General features: G+C 34.9%; 1 protein-coding gene across 8 annotated transcripts in view; it reads right to left on the bottom strand.

Annotated features, from left to right (window-relative positions):
* Nucleotides 1-18,747, bottom strand: part of SKB1 (SHK1 binding protein 1) — a 179,741-nt gene that overhangs the window by 58,941 nt on the left and 102,053 nt on the right. For all 8 annotated transcript variants that reach the window (XR_016364163.1, XR_016364162.1, XR_016364165.1 and 5 more), the window contains 5 exons: nucleotides 6,529-6,621; nucleotides 6,286-6,389; nucleotides 6,101-6,149; nucleotides 5,910-5,996; nucleotides 5,614-5,719 (listed from right to left, as the gene is read on the bottom strand). Coding sequence is in view for 4 of the 8 variants with exons in the window: in XM_089827233.1 (XP_089683359.1) it covers nucleotides 5,614-5,719; nucleotides 5,910-5,996; nucleotides 6,101-6,149; nucleotides 6,286-6,389; nucleotides 6,529-6,621 (439 nt within the window). In the remaining 4 variants the exon portion in view is untranslated. The remainder of the gene's footprint in view (nucleotides 1-5,613; nucleotides 5,720-5,909; nucleotides 5,997-6,100; nucleotides 6,150-6,285; nucleotides 6,390-6,528; nucleotides 6,622-18,747) is intronic.

Below are 18,747 nucleotides of genomic sequence, written 5' to 3'. Positions count from 1 at the left end.
ACATAAAGCAAAAAATATGGAAGCAAAATTGCAGCTGATCACTTTGAAGAAATTCAAAGCAAGATTTGTCTTTGATTATAGAGAAATGAATTCTCAAATCAAGGGGGCTTTCACACATGTTCATCACATCGAAGATGTTTGGATTGACATGCGAACAGAACTGGATATAATCAAGATGGATCACTGCAGATTAACTTTGCAACAAATTATTGATCTTAACTTGCTTGAGATCCCATCGGATTTCCAAATTGAAGATGATGGCAATGTTCTTGATCCTGAATTTCATCAGGCAAGTTTTGATAAAAGATGTCATTTTCCCATTCAATGGCAGCAGAAGAAAGGTACATCCATTCTTGATAGATTTCAATCCATTTAAGCAAACACCAATAGGTGGCTGAAAATTAAAGGCCTAAAAAGGGTTAATCTAAGATTGGGTTTGGATTGTGAAAGTTTTGGTCCTCCACTGGTTCAGGGATCTGAGATGATTTAGATCCCTTTCCTCCCTTCAACTTGAATTTAAGAGATTTCTTTGCACCAAAAGAAAAAGCTCCATCTTTAACTTTGATTGAGTGAGATTGTTACTTGTGTTAATTAAAATCTTTGTTTGTAATTCACATATGTTATCTTTGATTCATGTAATCTTCTTGTGTTCTTGATAATTGAATGTGAAAAGAGTTAAGAAGCAATTGGAGCCAGAGCTTTGACTAAGAGCAATTGTGGAGATATATAGTTAGAAGCTTTGTCCGTAGCTTATATTTCTTTCTTGATTCACAAAGTAGTTAAGATATCTTTACTTTTGGAAGTCTTTATGTCCTATTAGTAAAACACATTCATATAGAATTACAACCGAACTTAGAGCCAAATCGGTACACTTTCAGCTAGCCTTAGAGTTAGTGTCAATTTATCAATATCACATTTCTTAGCTTTTAGATAGAAGTGTAGTTAGAGATTTCACCAAGTAAGTAGATTCTTTCCTAAAAGTTAAGAGGAAAGAATATTGGTAACACCGTTTTACAAAATCTCTCAACTTCTTGCTTACCTTGAGTTGATCCAAGGAATGGTGAGAATGGGGAGCCTTCCCTTTAAGGTAGGAGAGACTTTATCTCGCACGTTGTGGCTGGTCATCCTATTTTGCAACTGGATTTTACCAAAAACTGTCGATTGCAAAATATCCACCCAACATATTACATCTTAAGGAATAATAAATTATCACCAAGAGTTAAGGGGATTAGTTTGCTTAAGATGTGAATGAGAGTAATGTTGTAGCCTTAATGAATAAAATAAATTTATTTTTTGAAGCCTCAAGAAGCAAGAGTTTTGTATCCAAATTAGTGATGCTCGGTTGGAACCCTCACCATCCTAATTGGTTTCGCAAGTTCTCCTTTGGGTAGGGAGGTCGGATCACATTTTAGGTACTTGGGCATCTTGTTTGCAGTCAAACCCAATCTCAAAGAAATGTGCAGCTAGATCCAAATAAGATTAGATTAGATAATTTATTAATGTCCAACTAGAGACCACCAAAGCATCTAAGAAACTGGGAGTTACAACCAAGAAACAACCAGCAAAAGGAACACCAAACGGTGCCCAAGAGAAAGCAAACAATCAAGAAACAAAAAGGAAGAACAACTACAAACACCATTGGCAGGCCGGAGGCCAAGGGAAGCAGAGGAAAACAACTAAGAGCCCACAGTCATAGAAAAGTACCCTCGCACAGAAGGGTACCCACCAGGACCAGGGGGTGACCCGGGACTACCTCCAAGGACCAATAGCAAAGGAGGGTTGTCATCGAGGTGTGTAGTTTCTACGAGATCTCACACTCCTGGTATGAACTGAAGCAGAGTGGGCCAGCAAATGCTTTGTGCCTTTGGCGGAGGTGACCAGAAGTAATGAGTTGAATGGACCTAGGTCTCAAAGGAGAACAAAGCAGTAAATTATGATTGTGGTGATGCATGGCCTCGAGGAGGTAAAGCGCTAGATGTTGTTGGTCAGCATATCTAAAAAAGAAAGCTAGGGACCGACAACCTCTGAACAAACAACAGAATCTCCCACAAATCTCATAAAATGTGAGGCAATAGAATAGGATGTGCCACTTAGCCTCAACAATTTTGAAAAGCTAGCAAATTTGGTCATCTTTGTCACTCTAGTGGTCGGTCTAGATGCAAAGCCAGTGGGAGCCCTCTCTAAAGGAGCCCAAGGGAAAACGTAGGGCATGTGTCCAGTGCCTCATAACATAAGAGGGGCGAACAATGATCCTGTGCTAAATATCAATGTAGTGCTCAGCATAAAAGGCCATCCTAGGATGTAGACCCCTAGGGGGGTTGATCCAAGTCGCATGAATATTTCTTGTAAATATCCATCCTAACATGCATGTTCAACTCTGACTGGATAGGGAGGAGATGATAGACCCATCCGGTGAGCACTGTAAGGGAGATAGATGGTCGATATGAAATCCCGCCGAACTTAGAAGAGCAAAAGCCTGCCGACCAGTGGGGCTACTTGCAACAAGTGCCTCCAAGGAGTGGTAGGCCAAGTCGGAATATCTGTCACGACCCTTCACAAAGTCAACAAACCCTCGAAGTCAATGGAAAAACCATGTCTAGTCACAGATGGCATCGAGTTTAAAAGGGTGAGCCCCAAACTCGACCAAAATGATACTGGTAGGTGTGGCCTAGTGGCATCTAATAATGCCTCAAAGGAGAAGCGTTTGAACCCACTCAATAGAAACCTAGTCAGAGGACAAGAGGGAGGGCCCTCAAACCACAGAACCATAGAGGATCGTTAGCCTAATCAGATAGTCCATGAGAGACATCTTGGGCATGGTGTAGTGGAAGTGATGCCGAAAACACTCTCTCTCAAGTGGAGCAAGGGAATTGAGGCCCTTATTGATCCACGGTTACATGGCATGTCTCATACTAAAACGTGGTCCCGAGAATTTGATGCCCAAATAGGTGTAAGTAGATGAGATCTCGATCTCTGCCCCCTGGAGAAGAAGTACAAATGGGATGTCTTCTAACAATTGAAGAACATGACCTAGGTTTTACCCAGGTTAACAATGAGTTGTCTCAAATCACAAAAGCAGGCCAAGCCATCCAGGAGATGTTAAAGGGCCTCGGGGGAGGAGACCACAAGAACCACATCATCTGCAAAACGGACTGAGATCATAACCTAGAAAAGGTAACAGTCATCCCCAGGGAGAGAAGTCTCAGTGAAAGTCCAAAAGAAATAGATAAGAAACTAAAGAAATGGAATAAGATATACCTTGCATTGACTGGCAGGGTGCAAGTGTGTCAAAAAATCTTGTCTTCCTATAACGTATATTATGCCTCAACATGGCTCTTCTGCAAATATCAATTCAATCAAATTCAGAAATAGAGTAGGGGCTTCTTATGGTCTAAGGGTAAGACCAATTGGAAATGACATTCAGTTAAATGAGCATGGTGTTGTATGAGTAAAGGTAAAGGTGGGTTAGGGTTGAAGGATATCAGATCCCAAGGCATTGCATTAGCAGCAAAGTGGATTTTTAAGTCTCTTCAAGGTCAGGAACCATGGAAAGTGTTGGTTAGAGATAACATCTCTAGAGTTATTCCTTCCCATAAGCATTACTGGATTGGTCTTCCTATGGTTGACATCATAGCTGGTAACTTCCCAGTTAAACCAGAAAGTTCTAATGTATTCCTTTCAATCTGTGTAGTTGGAATAAATAACTGTTATGTTAGTACTTGTTAAAGTTAGTCGGGTTGGTTAGTTAGGTGGTAAGGAAATGCGTCGGTTGGTTTCCAACCAACCAACCCTTCTATAAATATCTGGAACATTGGTATTGTACTCATGTTGGTTTTCCAATCTACAATCTGGAAAGAAGGAGATGAAGTTACAAAATGATATAATTGATAGCAATAAAATGATATGTGGTGAGGTCTATATGGTGGAATCAGAAGCATAATGGGAAATCATTGGCACTCCTATAGAGGTGTTTATCTAAAACATGGGATGATAGAAGGTTGAAGACCCTCAATGACATTATCGGAGATGACCAATTGATTTCTTGGCAAGAACTTCAAGAGAAGTTTGACATTCTCCTCACTCAATGGAGGGCATTCATTGTTTTGAAAGCTACTCTCTTACCCTTCCTAGACCTTGTCTCTCCATTGAGGATAGATACCTCGGCTACCTGTGCCAAGATGGGTGCCCCCTACCTTCTATCAAAGCCAACTTTATCTACTCCCTGCTCTCTGACAATATGGACATCATCTCTCACCCTTCTGCCTCTTGGAACAAACCATGTGATCTTGATACTTGGCAGTCTGCTCTTTTTTGTATGTGGACCAGACCATTAGAACCAAAGATGAACAGCTTCTTATGGAACTTTCTGCTGCTTGAGCTTCCTATCCTCAGACCTGATGGTGACCTTAATTTCTACCCTCTATGCAAAGTGCCTAAATCTGTTAAGCATGTCTTCCTTGACGGTTCATTTACAAAATAGGTTGGAATCTGTTTGGAAATAAGTTTGATGCTTTTATCTGTTCTATTGATGTCATTCTGGGGCAGGTCCGTTTCCTTACAAAAGTCACTAACCTCTTTTTGGCTACTCTTTTTTGTGAAATACATTGGTTATTATAGAAATCTAGGAATAATGAGATGTTTAGAGCTCGTAACACAGTTCTTACAGAGTCTCTAAGAAGACTCAATAATAAATAACATTGATTGGCAGGTCACAGTCACTATGAGGTTAGCCAAGGACAAATTTGAGAAGTTGCTCCCTCATTGTACAGTAATAGTTTTCAAATGGAAGATCTCCCATGTACACACCTGGACTAGAAGAATGAAAGAAAGAACACCATTTGAGATCAGGCTTGAAGATTTCATGGTCAAGTACTTATGAATGGCCTTGTTTTTTGTATTATGTAACTGATCTTCAGCAATATTAACTCTTAATATAGGACAGCCACGACATATGTAATACAATATGACTGCAAAAACTTATACACTGTATATCTGCACATATAGGATGTTAGTTTTGGTCCTGGATATCTCCAGGAGATGATATTTTGATGGTAAAACTGAAGTCAGAGCCTTATTTATAATTAATAGAAAAAAAAAATGATATTAATAACCTATGATATAGTTCATTATTAAATTAATTTTAAAATTGAAATAATGATGGGAAAATATAATATATTAGTAATATTAAAATATAAAGCAAATAAATAAAACAATGTCAACTATACATATTACTATATTATTTTGAATGAAAATCATATTACCACAGTATTGTTACCTACCATTTTTGAATTGATCCTCCTAGATTACTCGTTGAAAGTGAAATAATCACGATACCATCTTCATATAATAGGAAAAACATGCTTGCAATTTTCATGTAAAAGGGAACAGCATTGTATTGAATTGAAAACCCTAGCTACAGAAGTTCCATATGCATTTCAACAACACAGGGAACTTTATAATGAAGAAATAAAATACAAAATGTCTTAAACTCTACTGCAAAAGCCCTTCAAGCAGCATGTAGGTCATAACAAGGCAAATTCATGATGCTGATGATAAATCAGTATTCTAAATAAAAAACATAAAAGGAAATATAAGATTGAATTTGAGCTGTACCATGGACTAGCACTGATCCTGTATCTACAGGCAGCTCAAAAAGTAGCTTTTTGTATCGCCGATTATCCCTTTTAGGAGAAAAGTTGGGATGTGTAAATGTGAACACCTGGAGGTAAAATATCAAAGACTCTAGATGTTATTCATTCATTCCTAAAATGCCCTCACAGAAATTGGCTTGGAGAGATTTCATAGACAGCACTGTGCCTAAGCATCTAATCACATTTGCAAGGAATTCTTGTTGGAATTTTTCATACTGAACAAAAACTGCCAAATAAAAGACTAAAATGAACACTCACAGGTTGGGAAGGAGCTAATCTCGCTACACTATGCAATTTTACTACATAGGCTGTTTCAAAATGTGCAATGTCTTTATGAGACTTTACCTGCATGAAATGTACATTGTGATTAAGCTTTTAAAACGAAGTCAACTGTAGCATGAGTGCAAGATAAATGGTTTCAAAGATTGTGAAAATTGGGATTTTCTTACATCATTATGAAGTTTTGATGCCGTAACTGGTTGAATAAAGCTTGTGTACCTGAAACAAGAACTTCAATACTAGGACACGAGACCAAAATGCACAAGATAAGAATTCAATGTGCCCCTCAAATATTCCAAATAAGGGACAGCACCATAGGTAAAACTTCAAAACAGTTTAAAACTATAGAACATACGATGATGGAATGGAAATTCCATCGTCTTTTAAAAATCGCTGCGCCCCATCTAAGCACTCAGGAGAGAGTTCATTATCACCGAATGAACCAAGCAATTCACTCACCTGCACAAGAATACAAACATGACAGAGAAGTATAGGAAGCAAGAATTAAAACATGGAAGACATTTGAAACATCAAATCAGAATAGGTGGCAATCAAAACCTATTAATGTTGAGTCATGACAAAGAATCAAACCGAATACCAGAATATCAGCCTTTTCTGGTGCCGTCCATTGGCGCATGTCACCAGAGACAACAGTTACAATATCTTGCCAACCTTCCAGTTTTATCAAACTCTGCTTCCATGAATGCAACAAAATCAAAATGTGTTGACACATAATAGAAACTTTCTTGCTAAATTAGGATTGTTCGAAAGCTAATACTATTGGGCTGCTCTAATCAAATGACTTCTATTTTTACTCATTGACATAATTGAAAGATAGAGAGGTCTTACAAAAAGATGGGAAGCATTCATACAATCTTTGGTCTAAGTGCCCTAGATATGAAATTATGACTATCATTCAGAGATCATGATTGCTAAAATGACAAGTATGGAGAGCTTTTGCATCAGAAATTTCCATAGGTAAAATATTTATCAAGAAATTTTGGAGTAACTAAATTAAAGTGATATTTTTATCATGCATATAAATATTTACATGGTGGATATTCTAATTGATTGGTTAAGAGACCTGTTTTTATAAGAATATTGTAATGTTTCTTTAATGGTCATCTAAGGTAGTATTTAGTTTTTAGTTTTTAGATAACATGGAAAATTTCTTGACAGCTTTTTAAAGAGTTCTTATTTGGTTCTTAGTTATCTTTATATAAGAAGACTACGTCTTCATTTGTAATTACTCATTTATGAATAATGAAATATTGTAACATGGTATCAGAGCGGATCAACAGGCTTCTTTAAAGTTTGGCAAATTTTTAAGAAGAAAAATTCCTAGCCCTTTTTGTCTAGAAATTTATTTCAGAACTATTTAATTGTTTTTTTATGAAAAAGTGACTCTGCAAATTCATTGGTGGGTTCAAAGATTTTTTCCTGAAAATGTGACATGCAATTCCTTTCTCGACTCTATGAAAGAGACTTCCCTCTATCATTCTTTACACATCACATTGAAGTTATTTTTATGAGGTAATGGTTCCAACTCTCTCTCTCTCTCTTTTTCTCTGTAGACTTTCCCTCTCATTCATAATATTACATAAGGGATTTTACTTTGTTTTTCCCCTTTCAAACTCTTTGTCTCCTCTTGTTGATTCTTTGGTGTTTGCTCTCAGAATTCGGGTATTTCATGGTAACATCTCTTCTCACTTTGCTCTCTTGAATTTATTTAGTTTCCTTGCTCTATTTCTCATTTACCTACATGGTATCAGAGCTAAAGTACTAATCCTTGTTTTGAATTTTATGGTGTTGCAAGGTTGCCCTTCCCTGGAGTTCACCTATTTGGAGACACCCTTGAGAGAAGAGTTTATTTGTTTTTAGCCCATTCTGACTCATTGTGTTGCATGTTTTTTTTCTTGTTTTTTGTTTCATCTAACCCTCTTTGTAAGGCTAGCTGCTAAAGAGTTATTTCTTGCTACTAATCCATTTTTTTCCTCTTGTTTTATAAGACTTATCGCCAAAACAAGAGAATGTTTGCACTATTCTTTCTTTAACATTGATGTTGCAGGTTATTTTTTTCATATCACTAGAAATTTCCTTAACTCTATTAATTATTGCTCCATTGTTATTTTACTTAACTTCGCTCTTGCAGGCAATTTATGTCATTATCAATATTAATCTGTTCATATTTTACTTTTGCAAGTTTTAAATCAGATTCGCTCATATATCTTTGTAATTCAGTCTAGCTGTATTTTTCAGAAAATCTACATCAAAATTATAGTATTCTGCTTATTTTTTGTTGTATCTCTCTACTTTTTAAAAAGCAATATACTGCAAAATATTTTCGTTTAATTTATTATTATTTGTACATAATATAATTAACATAATCTTTTGCACACTTATTTAAATTTAATACTCTGCAACTAATAAAAAATAGTTCTTTAGCAGAGATTTTATTCTTCCCACCCAGACCTTTTTGAACTAAAGTGCGCATAGCCCTCGCTCCTTTTCTTTTGGCTGTCACTTTTTTGCCTCTAGTTTTACCTAGTCTAACCACTTCTTCCAGTCCTTTAAGCCATTGATGCCATTTCACTAACCCCCATTTCCGTCCAGTACTCAAATTCTAATCATCCCTATAGACTAAGGAATTCTATTTCTATTTCTATTTGGACTGCCTTGGTTTTGGAAAGCAGCCTGTGATGAAGGGCCACACCACCCTTACCAACTCACAACCAAAAATGCAACAATATGGAGACAAGAGAGATGACAAAATGCTTCATAAAACTTCCATTAATACTTGAAATTCATTAAAATATTCTCCAAATGGAAAAACTCCAAATTCTTACAATATAAGAGAGATTGCTCGCTAAGAGCTTCTACAAGAAATTACATCCGAAGAGCTTCTACTTGAAGAGCTTGATTACAAATGAACATAAGCCTTCCTTAAATAGGCACTTACCACCCAAGGCATGATTTATCCACAACATTCTAGAATTTCCACAACCTTCTACAATATCTACAACTTTCTAGAATTTCCACCTAAATACAACTAAGCACCACCATGTGGAGCATCATGCATCAGTCTGGCAGGCGTACTTACAATATTTGTTGCGAGAAGCATTCTGCCCCCATCATTCCTCCATCTCTAAGCTCACTCGCCTACATGCACCCTCTCCATCCCCCTTCCCTGCAGCGTGCTCCTTTGGATTGGAGCTCTTTTGCTTGTCAAGTTATTGCAGAGAGATTGCCCTGTAGGCTTGACGTACCTGTCCTCTTCAGACTTGGCACACTCACCATTTATAAAACATTTGTAGGCTATAGCTTTTCTTTGGTTTCTTACCCCTCTTCATGGCCCCTGCCCAATCTCCTACACCTCACAAATGCAAGATCCTTAACGCAACCTAGTTCTCATCATACTGATTTTTTTCAAGCCCTTCTCTACCTTTTTTCCCCTCTACCCGCCCCTCAGCATTCTTGTTGAAGCACCCAACCTTGTCGTACCTATTTTTTGCACATAATCTTGACATTGTTGTTCATTCCACAACATTTAATCATTATAATCCTATCATTTCTTTCACCTCCCAGATCTGTGGCATATTCATTTGCCCATTTGGCACATACAACCCTAAGCCCGATGCAACATTTTTTTTCATTTCAATTCCCTATCTAAATCAGCATTTTGTTAGTCTTTATTGGTGACATTTTTTTAATCATTGTTTTTCAGTATTATTTTTTCATCAATTCTTTTCTCTGTAGTTTATGTGTTGGTCTAAAATCATATCAAGTTTATTCCTTAGCTGACCTACCTTTGTTGGAAGTTTCTTTCAATTTTAAAGTATTAATTTAAATATTAATTATTTTTAAATTTAAAAATTTAAAACTTTGTTTTACCTTGCATGCAATCTCTTTCAATTTTAGTCTTGCTTTTAAACATATAAATATCCATTTTCCTTTATTTGCTTTAATTCTAGAAGTTAGTTGAAAATTTACCACACATTTTTTATGATATATATATATATATTCCATCCAACTCATTCTCCTTGTTTATAAGACCCTTTAACTTAAACTTTCTTAAGTTTTAAGATTGATTAAAGGCCCTTAAATTTAAAATTTTAATAAACTTTATTATCTTTACTTGACAGCACTTAACAATTGCTCACTTTGTTTCTTCAAAAAAAAAAGTTAAAATTCTGATTTAATTTTATGAAGTTTTTTCCCAAAATAAAAAGTAGTTGCTCATTTTTTATTATTATTATTAAGATTTAATTTATCAGTTTTAAAAATTATAATTACTTTGAAAATAAGGGCTTATTAAGCCCAAATTAAAACAATTCACTTTATTATTATTTTTGTAATGTGTTCTTCATGTAGTTAGAAACTTTAAATTACTTAAGTTTTTCTAGGTAAATTTCTAAGTATCTTTTTTATTATGTTATTTCATAATCTAATATTATTATTTAAATTTTTATTTTTTATCAAATGGGGGTACTTTTCCTTTCCTCGTACTCTACCATTGTAATAATGTCTACATGTGTTCTGAAAATTAAGCTCAATAGCTCTGACTAAACTTCTCGGAAAACGCTAAAGCTCTTAACAAATCTTTATTATTTTTTTTTCATTGTAAACATTTACTCGATGTTGCCTTTGATCCATCTTTTGAAACAGTTGCCTCTGGTCCTCAAACATTTTAATGTATTGATTATCTTTATGTATTATCATAATATTGTTCATTTCAGATTATACATTTAATGCCTATTAGTGGCAAACTTTATATTTTGTATTTACATGATCTTTATGCATTCCAATTAATGCATAATATCCAAGATTTAGAGCAGACTCGTTATTGTTTAAATACCTTTTAACAGGTACACTATAATTTGTGCTTACCATAGATTAAGTTCTTAACATTACAATTTTACATAAACCTATATTATTGATGTAGCTTATTATAGTTTGTTCAAGTCTTATGAGTCTTCCAAATTTGCCTTCATGAATCAACATAAATTGCTATGGGTTTACACCATCTCTCTATATACGTGCACATAGTTAAATTTTTTTTGTTTTTATACCATCTATTTGTATGCACAAAGTTGCAGTTTTTGGTAAGTGTGTAGAGAGTCCTCCTTTCATGGTTAACTCTGGATGACACTTCAGTTGCACATAGTAACCATTTGGAACCCATGGAGTATCCCTCCATCCAAGATGTTTGGTATGCACTTATCTCGGTTGATCTTTATCAGCATGTTCTACTTTTACTCTTAATGAGGATGTTATTTTTTATGTTGTTATACTGTTCATATCTTTGAAGGCATTAAGGTTTTAACACTCATATCTTAGAATATATTATACTATAAGCATGTGTCTTTTCTAGCTCCTTAAATTATGCTTTCATGTTCTCTTTTTTGAGATCATATCACTTTTGTCAAGCATCAATGTATGCAAGCACACAATTTATCTACTCAAAATCATTGGCATTGCTTCTTATAAATTCCTTTGTTTATTGCCTTGGTAATGACTATGTTTTTATGACCTTAGCCCTATATTTGCACCTTTCGTGTGCACTCTTCTTAATACCATCAATATGGTCCAAGACCATTCTTATATGCACTCCATTGCACTTGTTATGGTATCTTTATATGCATTTTATGCATTTTTTATTGTGAGTAGGGTACCCAATTTTCAAGGTTAAGTTGTATAGGGAGCGCTATTTCCACGACTAACTATTGACAACCCATCAGTTTTACCTAATTCATAGTTACCTTCTTTTGGGACCCATGGAGAAACCCTCCACCCAAAACTTTTGGTATGCACTTATCTCAATTGACGTTTATCAAATTTTCCTCTCAATAAGGATATTATTATTGAATTTTGAAGGATCTCTCATGTATTCCAAGGCAATAATGGGTATTTACTATTTACTCATAATTCGTAGAATGCAGTACTTGATAGCATATGTCATTGAAATTCAAGATGCAACTAAGATCAGTTTCATTATTTGAATATTTTTTTCTTCATACTTCCTTGCTTATAGCATATACAATAAAAAACAAATTATTTTCTAGCTTGCACTATTCTCTCTTATATCTCTTTGTATGATACTAATGCGATAATTAGTTTGCCTACTTCATTGCTTAGGTCATGTGTCATGCAAGTTATGGATTGATCGCCCATTAACTTGCAATGAGATGACTCATTAGTAGAATGTCTATGTCCATTCGATTGATGCAATGTTGATGCACACTTCATTAGTTGACCTTGTATGTGGTCATTTGTGCATTAGTATGATTATTTTGAGATGAGAGCATTAATGTTTCAAGACTTGGAATTTATGACTTTATCTTTACTGCAATATTATTTTCAAGTTGCTCATATTCCTTAGATTTGAAGTATAAATATGTTGAAATTTATGTGATTATTTCCAAAAATTATAATGATTTGTGCTTAAAAGTAGATCCCACTTATGAACAATCTCCTTGTAGATATTCCTTTAGATTCAGATCACTTTTCATGTAACATCCACATTGGACAGTCCACTTCTCGGTGCTCTTTCATACACTCTTCTACACTTACTACCCATTCACCAAATCAAGCATCTAACCAAAGCAGACAACAAGTGCACAGTTGGATCCCACTCTAGTTGATATCATTCAAGTCTCTCATTTGAACTGAATAGCTGAAGATCAACTTGCAGATATTGTACTATGGCATTTCATTGTAAAAATTTGGGTTTGATACCCATTCATGTAAACTACCCAAGTAAATATTAAGGGGGGTGTTAGAAAATTAATCTTTCCTTAGATGTAATTAATTTGGGATATTCCAAGGATCCCTACAAGTTGTTTTTCCTCTAGTCCAAGCATGAGGACATGTCATATCCTTGTCCTCTTGTTCATGTGTGAAGGACAAGTCATTTTTGTAATTCCTTTTATAAGGAAATTAGTTTATCCTCCTTAAGAGACTTTCGGCACTTTGAACACACTTATTAGGAATGGTGGCATTCATAGAAATGAGAGCTACACATGCAACTCCTTTCTCCTCTGTATAAAAGAGATGCTTCTTACACATTCATAGAAAAATAATCATTCCTTAGATGTATTTAATTTGGGATATTCCAAGGATCCCTACAAGTTGTTTGTCCTCTAGTCCAAGTGTGCGTACATGTCATTTCCTTGTCCATATGTGAGGACAAGTCATTTTTGCAGTTCCTTTTATAAGGAAATCAGTTTATCCTTCTTAAGAGAATTTCGACACTTTGCACACACTTATATGAATGGTGGCATTTATAGAAATGGGAGCTACACATGCAACTCCTTTCTCATCTCTCTAAAAGAGATGCCTCTATCTCATTCTTTTACACATCACATCGATGTTATTGTAATGAGCTAATGGCGCTCTCTCTCTCTCTCTCTCTCTCTCTCTCTCTCTCTCTCTCTCTCTCGGTTATGCCTCTCATTAATAATATTACACAAGAAGTTTTTCTTTGTTTTTCCCCTGTCAAAATCTCTCTCTCTCTCTCTCTCTCTCGGTTATGCCTCCCATTCATAATATTACACAAGGGGTTTTTCTTTGTTTTTCCCCTTTCAAAATCTGTCTCCTCTTCTTGATTCTTTTGTGCTTATTCTTGGAATTTGGTTATTTCAATGTAACATATCTTCTCACATTCCTCACTTGGATTTATTTAGTTTCCTTGCTCTATTTTTCATTTACCTAAATCAAGCCAACTATAGTGCTAGGGGAAACAGACCAAAATATTATTGTCGCAGATAAACAAACTTTTGCAGAATCAAGACTGTGGTTTTGGAATTGTCGTCATCAATTTTGACATCACAAAATTCATGCAGCCCTACGAATTTTTGTCATGGATTTGTAGGTGCATCCTCTTTGTTATAACGTATTAGTAAAGTGTAATTAAAGCAATTCATTGTCCCAAATTGTACTCTATGTATTTTTATTTGTCTTTTTTTTTTAAGGTTTCCGTCAAGTTTAACTCTCAAATGTTTGAAAGAAAGAGGTTTTCTTCTCTGACTACAGATACCTGAGTTTTGCTAAACTTTCCCGTCTTCTGTGGGTTTTTTCTTTTTGTTGTAAATAGTTTTTGTCTTCTTTTTGTCTTATGACAATAGCCCTCCTAATCCCGCTTGTTTCAAGCTATCTTAGGCCTCAAACGGAGTTGCCTAGCTCAAGTTATGAAGGAAAAGGTAGAGTTTTTCAAGGACACAACAAGTCATATTTAAAAAGCCTCTTGCTTTTTATTGGCAACTGCACGAAATAATATTATATTTAATATTTGAAGTGGATTTTGAGATCCATTTTAAAATTTCAATTCATTCTGAGTTGATTTCTCCATAGTTTTTAACGTTTTATGAAAAATAGTCTTTTTAAGTCTATTCTCATGTTACTTTATTGAAAACTATACTTATTTTAAATTTAATTACATGAGACATTTAAAATGCATAATGGTGGGGATTTTATCATCCATAGCATATATCAACATGCAAAACACCTATTAAAAACCCACTGCCAATAAATAAGTGATAACTCGGTCTAGTCTCCAACTGTAATGTTGATGGAATTCAAATAATTGCTTTCACAATTTTTATGTTTTCCTTTTTTTGTGTTTTTGTGAACATATTTATGACTCAGAGAATTTGAACACAAATAATATGCAACACTGGAAATAAATAGAACATAGACTGAAAGCAACTTCAGATGGAGTAGATCAACTTATTTAAATATCTATTTGAGAAAGTACAACAATAACTTTCAAATCTTAATATAATTTGAGCCTATATGCAGGAGCAGATTTATTAAGCCCAATGGCCAGATTGCAGCCAATAGTGTGAACAGCTATACTCAATGACCAAATTGCAGCCTGTAGAATGTTATATGTTTACAGATATGCAAAAAAAGTGGCCCTAGAACTGGTCTGCACTCTTTTCCTTTTCAACCACAAGTCCAAATGAATACCTACCAGCCCAAGTATACAATGCTAGGTGCTGTTGGGCAATCACAAGTTTCCCAAATGAACTCTACTTAAGAAGTTTCATCAACACAACATTTAAATATAATAAAGTGTCATTATAATACAATTTACTAATTGCTTTTGGCTCCACCATCACACAATATTCTAACACACAAGGCCATTGTTTCTTGCACCCACGGTTTAAAACTTTTCAACCCAATTCCAACAAGCTATGATACTAAGGTGACCAACATACAACACTAAAAAAAATAGCAACCTCAGCATATTTAGATGAGTAACAATAATAATTCACTCGTCTTGCGAAAACAATTGAAGAAGCATTAGAATCGAAATTTGACAACACCAAAGTGATCCTGATGAAGAAAGACGATGAATCAACCTGACATGTCACTATAAATAAATAGTCCCTCCAAGATTCTTGGAGCCCAAACCAAAAGCCCGAAATAAAAACTAAAAGCATCACTCAACTCCTTTAACTTGATTGAGCTCATCAGTACCAATAGCTTGACTTACTATAAATAGTAAGTCCCTCAAATGAAAGCAAAACACACCATAGGCTGCTAGAAAGCCTATAACCCCACAACTGAGACTCTCAAATTTCACTATCAACTCACAAGGGTCACAATGGTGATCTAACCAAGCCAACTACAGGAACCTACTAAAAACGGGAAAATTAAAAAATATAATTTTTAAATGCATACATGTGGACTTTTTATAGGCAATAACATGTTATTTTATCACTTAAGTGCTTTTAAGAGGGGAATTTGAACTCAAAAGCACATATTTTTGCACTTTAAAAGTTAATTAGTTTGCTTATTAACTTTGGTTAGGATTAAAATGCTTATAGGTGGGGAATTTGAACCCAAAAGCACATGCATTTTGAAAAACATGTGTCATTCCTCCCTAAAAACATGACATTACTTCTTCAATAGAAGATTTTTGATATGCTAATACATATGGTGGACCTTTTGGTCTCCAAAACACCATGCTTTTCACCCTAAAAAGCACATCATTACTTATGCTTGTATGTAAATGCATATAAGAGTCAATTTTTATAACAAAAGCATGTGTTTTGTATTCAAAAAGCACGTCATTACTCACAAGCATTTTAGAGCAAATCTTCATGGATGGTGAATTTAGACCCAAAAGCATGTGTTTTTTGAACTACAAAGTGCATCTTTATTCGTTTTACAAGGCATTTTTGTTTACCCAAGCATGTGTGGCAATTTTTATCCCAAAAGCACATGTTTTTGACTTGCAAAAACCCACTTTATTTGAGTGTTTCAGATAAAAACAGGATTCTGTGGCAAAGAACCACTCATAACTTGGTCAATACTTGATGGATTTTGCTTCGCATAGGGTTGTTTTGCCATGAAATCACCCAAGGATCATTCTTAACTATTCAAAAGTGCAGAATAAAGAGGCTTTTGCTCATATTACAACCTATCTAGGGCTGTCTTTTCCCAAAATTGCCTTGTGTTTGAGCAATTTTCTTCATCAAATCAACCCATTGGCTCAAAGTAAGATCTAAAGAATTGTTTACCATTCCCAGCTTGCATACAATCCTTTTCAAGTTGCATATAATGCTTTGGATGCCATTTTTAATATGCATTGCATATTGCATATTTCTTGGTCAAAACAATTGCTAAAATGGTGTAATTTTAATCTTCAACTTCCTACACTTGGCAAGTGATGAATCTTGACTCAAGTTTTGCATAGATTTAGTCAAGATTTGAAGTCAAATTAACTCTCAATCTTGCAAGCATTCTAAATCCAAAATAAAATCTCTTTGGATTCATTTTCAGATTTTGTACAAGAGATTAAAAGACTTTTTCCCTAGCTTCTTGAGGAAAAAGGTATTATCCTTTGTCTTTTCATAGGGCTTAGCTGTATATATTTGTTCTTTTGTTTGCAGATCTCTTCATTTCATTTCACATTTGCATTTGCTTTGTATATGATGTGTTCCTTCTATCTTCTGTATAAATTCTCCAAGTTGCAATTGCAAGTACTTCACCTCACTTCTACATGCAATCGAGCTTTAAAAACCCCGTTCTTGAAAAAACATTTTTATAAAGTGATCTCATTTTCCACATGCTTTTGCATCCAAAAATCCTACTCCCATCCTTACGCGCACTCCATTCATACTTTACATACTACTGCCAGATGACTTAAAAACTCATGATGGTGGGTGCTTGCATGTGTTTACACATTTACTTATAATGAACACACAATAGCTCATTATAAGTACATGTCATCCCATTCATTTCCACATATTTTTCACATAACATCATCGCTGTCCGCATATGCTTTCATACTCCAAAAACCCGTTTTGGGGGTTTTCCACCATAAAAACACATGTTTCTGAGCTCAAACAATTGCATCCATTCACTGTCATAACAGTTTCCAGCAAACTCCATATGCCAAAATCAAAAAATCTATACTCGTACATCAACAAGCATGCAATGGACTCATCCATGCTTCATTTTCTCACCAAAAATTTATTGTCCTTTCATATGCAATGCTCTAAGAAAACCTCATTTTTCCCCTATTTAAAGAGCTTGTTTTACCTTAATTCCTTCATCCTTCATTGCTTAAAAGTCCTTCAATCATGCATGCAAAGAAGAAATACATATACGAGGCAAGCAAGATCACATAATGGAGCCTACAAGGAGGTGAAAGAATGATTACAAGCATAGAATACTTCATTTTCTCACCAAAAATGTATTGTCCTTTCATATCCAATGCTCTCAGAAAACCCTATTTTTCCCCCTATTTAAAGGGTTGGTTTTACCTTAATTCCTTCATCCTTCATTGCTTAAAAGTCCTTCAATCATGCGTGCAAAGAAGAAAAAGGTATAGGAGGTACGCAAGATCACATAATGGAGCCTATAAGGAGGTGAAAGAATGATTACAAGCATATAAAGCTTTCAAGACAAACACTCAATGGAACAATCAAGGATGCATTTTCATATTTGGGTTCAAGAGCTTACCTCAAACCTGAAAACATCATTCATAAAACATTCCTTTAGCAGCATGAAGACCAAAAAGGATGATGTAATAGAAAGTCATGTCTTGAAAGGCACTTAGAAAATTTCATCAAGTATTTGTAATTTGTTATTGACATATTACGGATAATGGAAAAACAAGATGTAATTGCATGTGATAGTATCACTTGCAAAGTTGAAACATGTAATCAGGTTGCAAGTGCATTAGGCATGCAACTTTGAATAAGTCGAAATTATAGGTTTGTTACAACATAAGTTGAGGTACCTAAGGGTTTTCCCCTTCTCCATCTTTTTCTCCACTCTTTTCCTATATACAGAAGGGGGCTAATTGTAATTAATCATCTTTTGGCAAGGCAAGGAAATTATACCAATTTGTATTGTGCACTATAAGACTTTGTGCTTGGATGTAAATCAAATTGCTTTCAATAAAAAAAGCAGATTGTTTTGAGACTTTGTGCCAATTCAAATTGTTATGTGACAACATTTTCTTCAGAGTTGATGGTGAGTTTTAATGCTTCAATTCAAAAGAGATTAAATTCAATTGCACAGACTTCGAGCTGCCTATTGCATTCAGAATCCATTTGAACTTTCGAAGACTTTGTGCTACAAAAGGACAAATTGTGAAAGTTAAGAGTGGCTGTAATTACTTAGAGTTGAAGACTTTGGGCTTCAGTTGCAAGTATTTTTATTATATTTGAGAGTATCTGGTAAGAGAATGCCTTGTTAATTATTGTGCTTGAATCCTCACGAGTCAAGTGCAGGCAACTTTGGGTTCTTGTATTTGTTTCACAAAAAAAAAAGTAAATTGTTGTCTTTGGTGTTGTTCTTA

Source organism: Cupressus sempervirens, chromosome 4, assembly GCF_028749045.1.
Source record: "Cupressus sempervirens isolate cs-2001-9-10 chromosome 4, ASM2874904v1, whole genome shotgun sequence".
NCBI lineage: Eukaryota > Viridiplantae > Streptophyta > Pinopsida > Cupressales > Cupressaceae > Cupressus > Cupressus sempervirens.
Note: the sequence above shows the minus strand (reverse complement) of the source record. Positions and strands in the feature narration are given on the sequence as shown.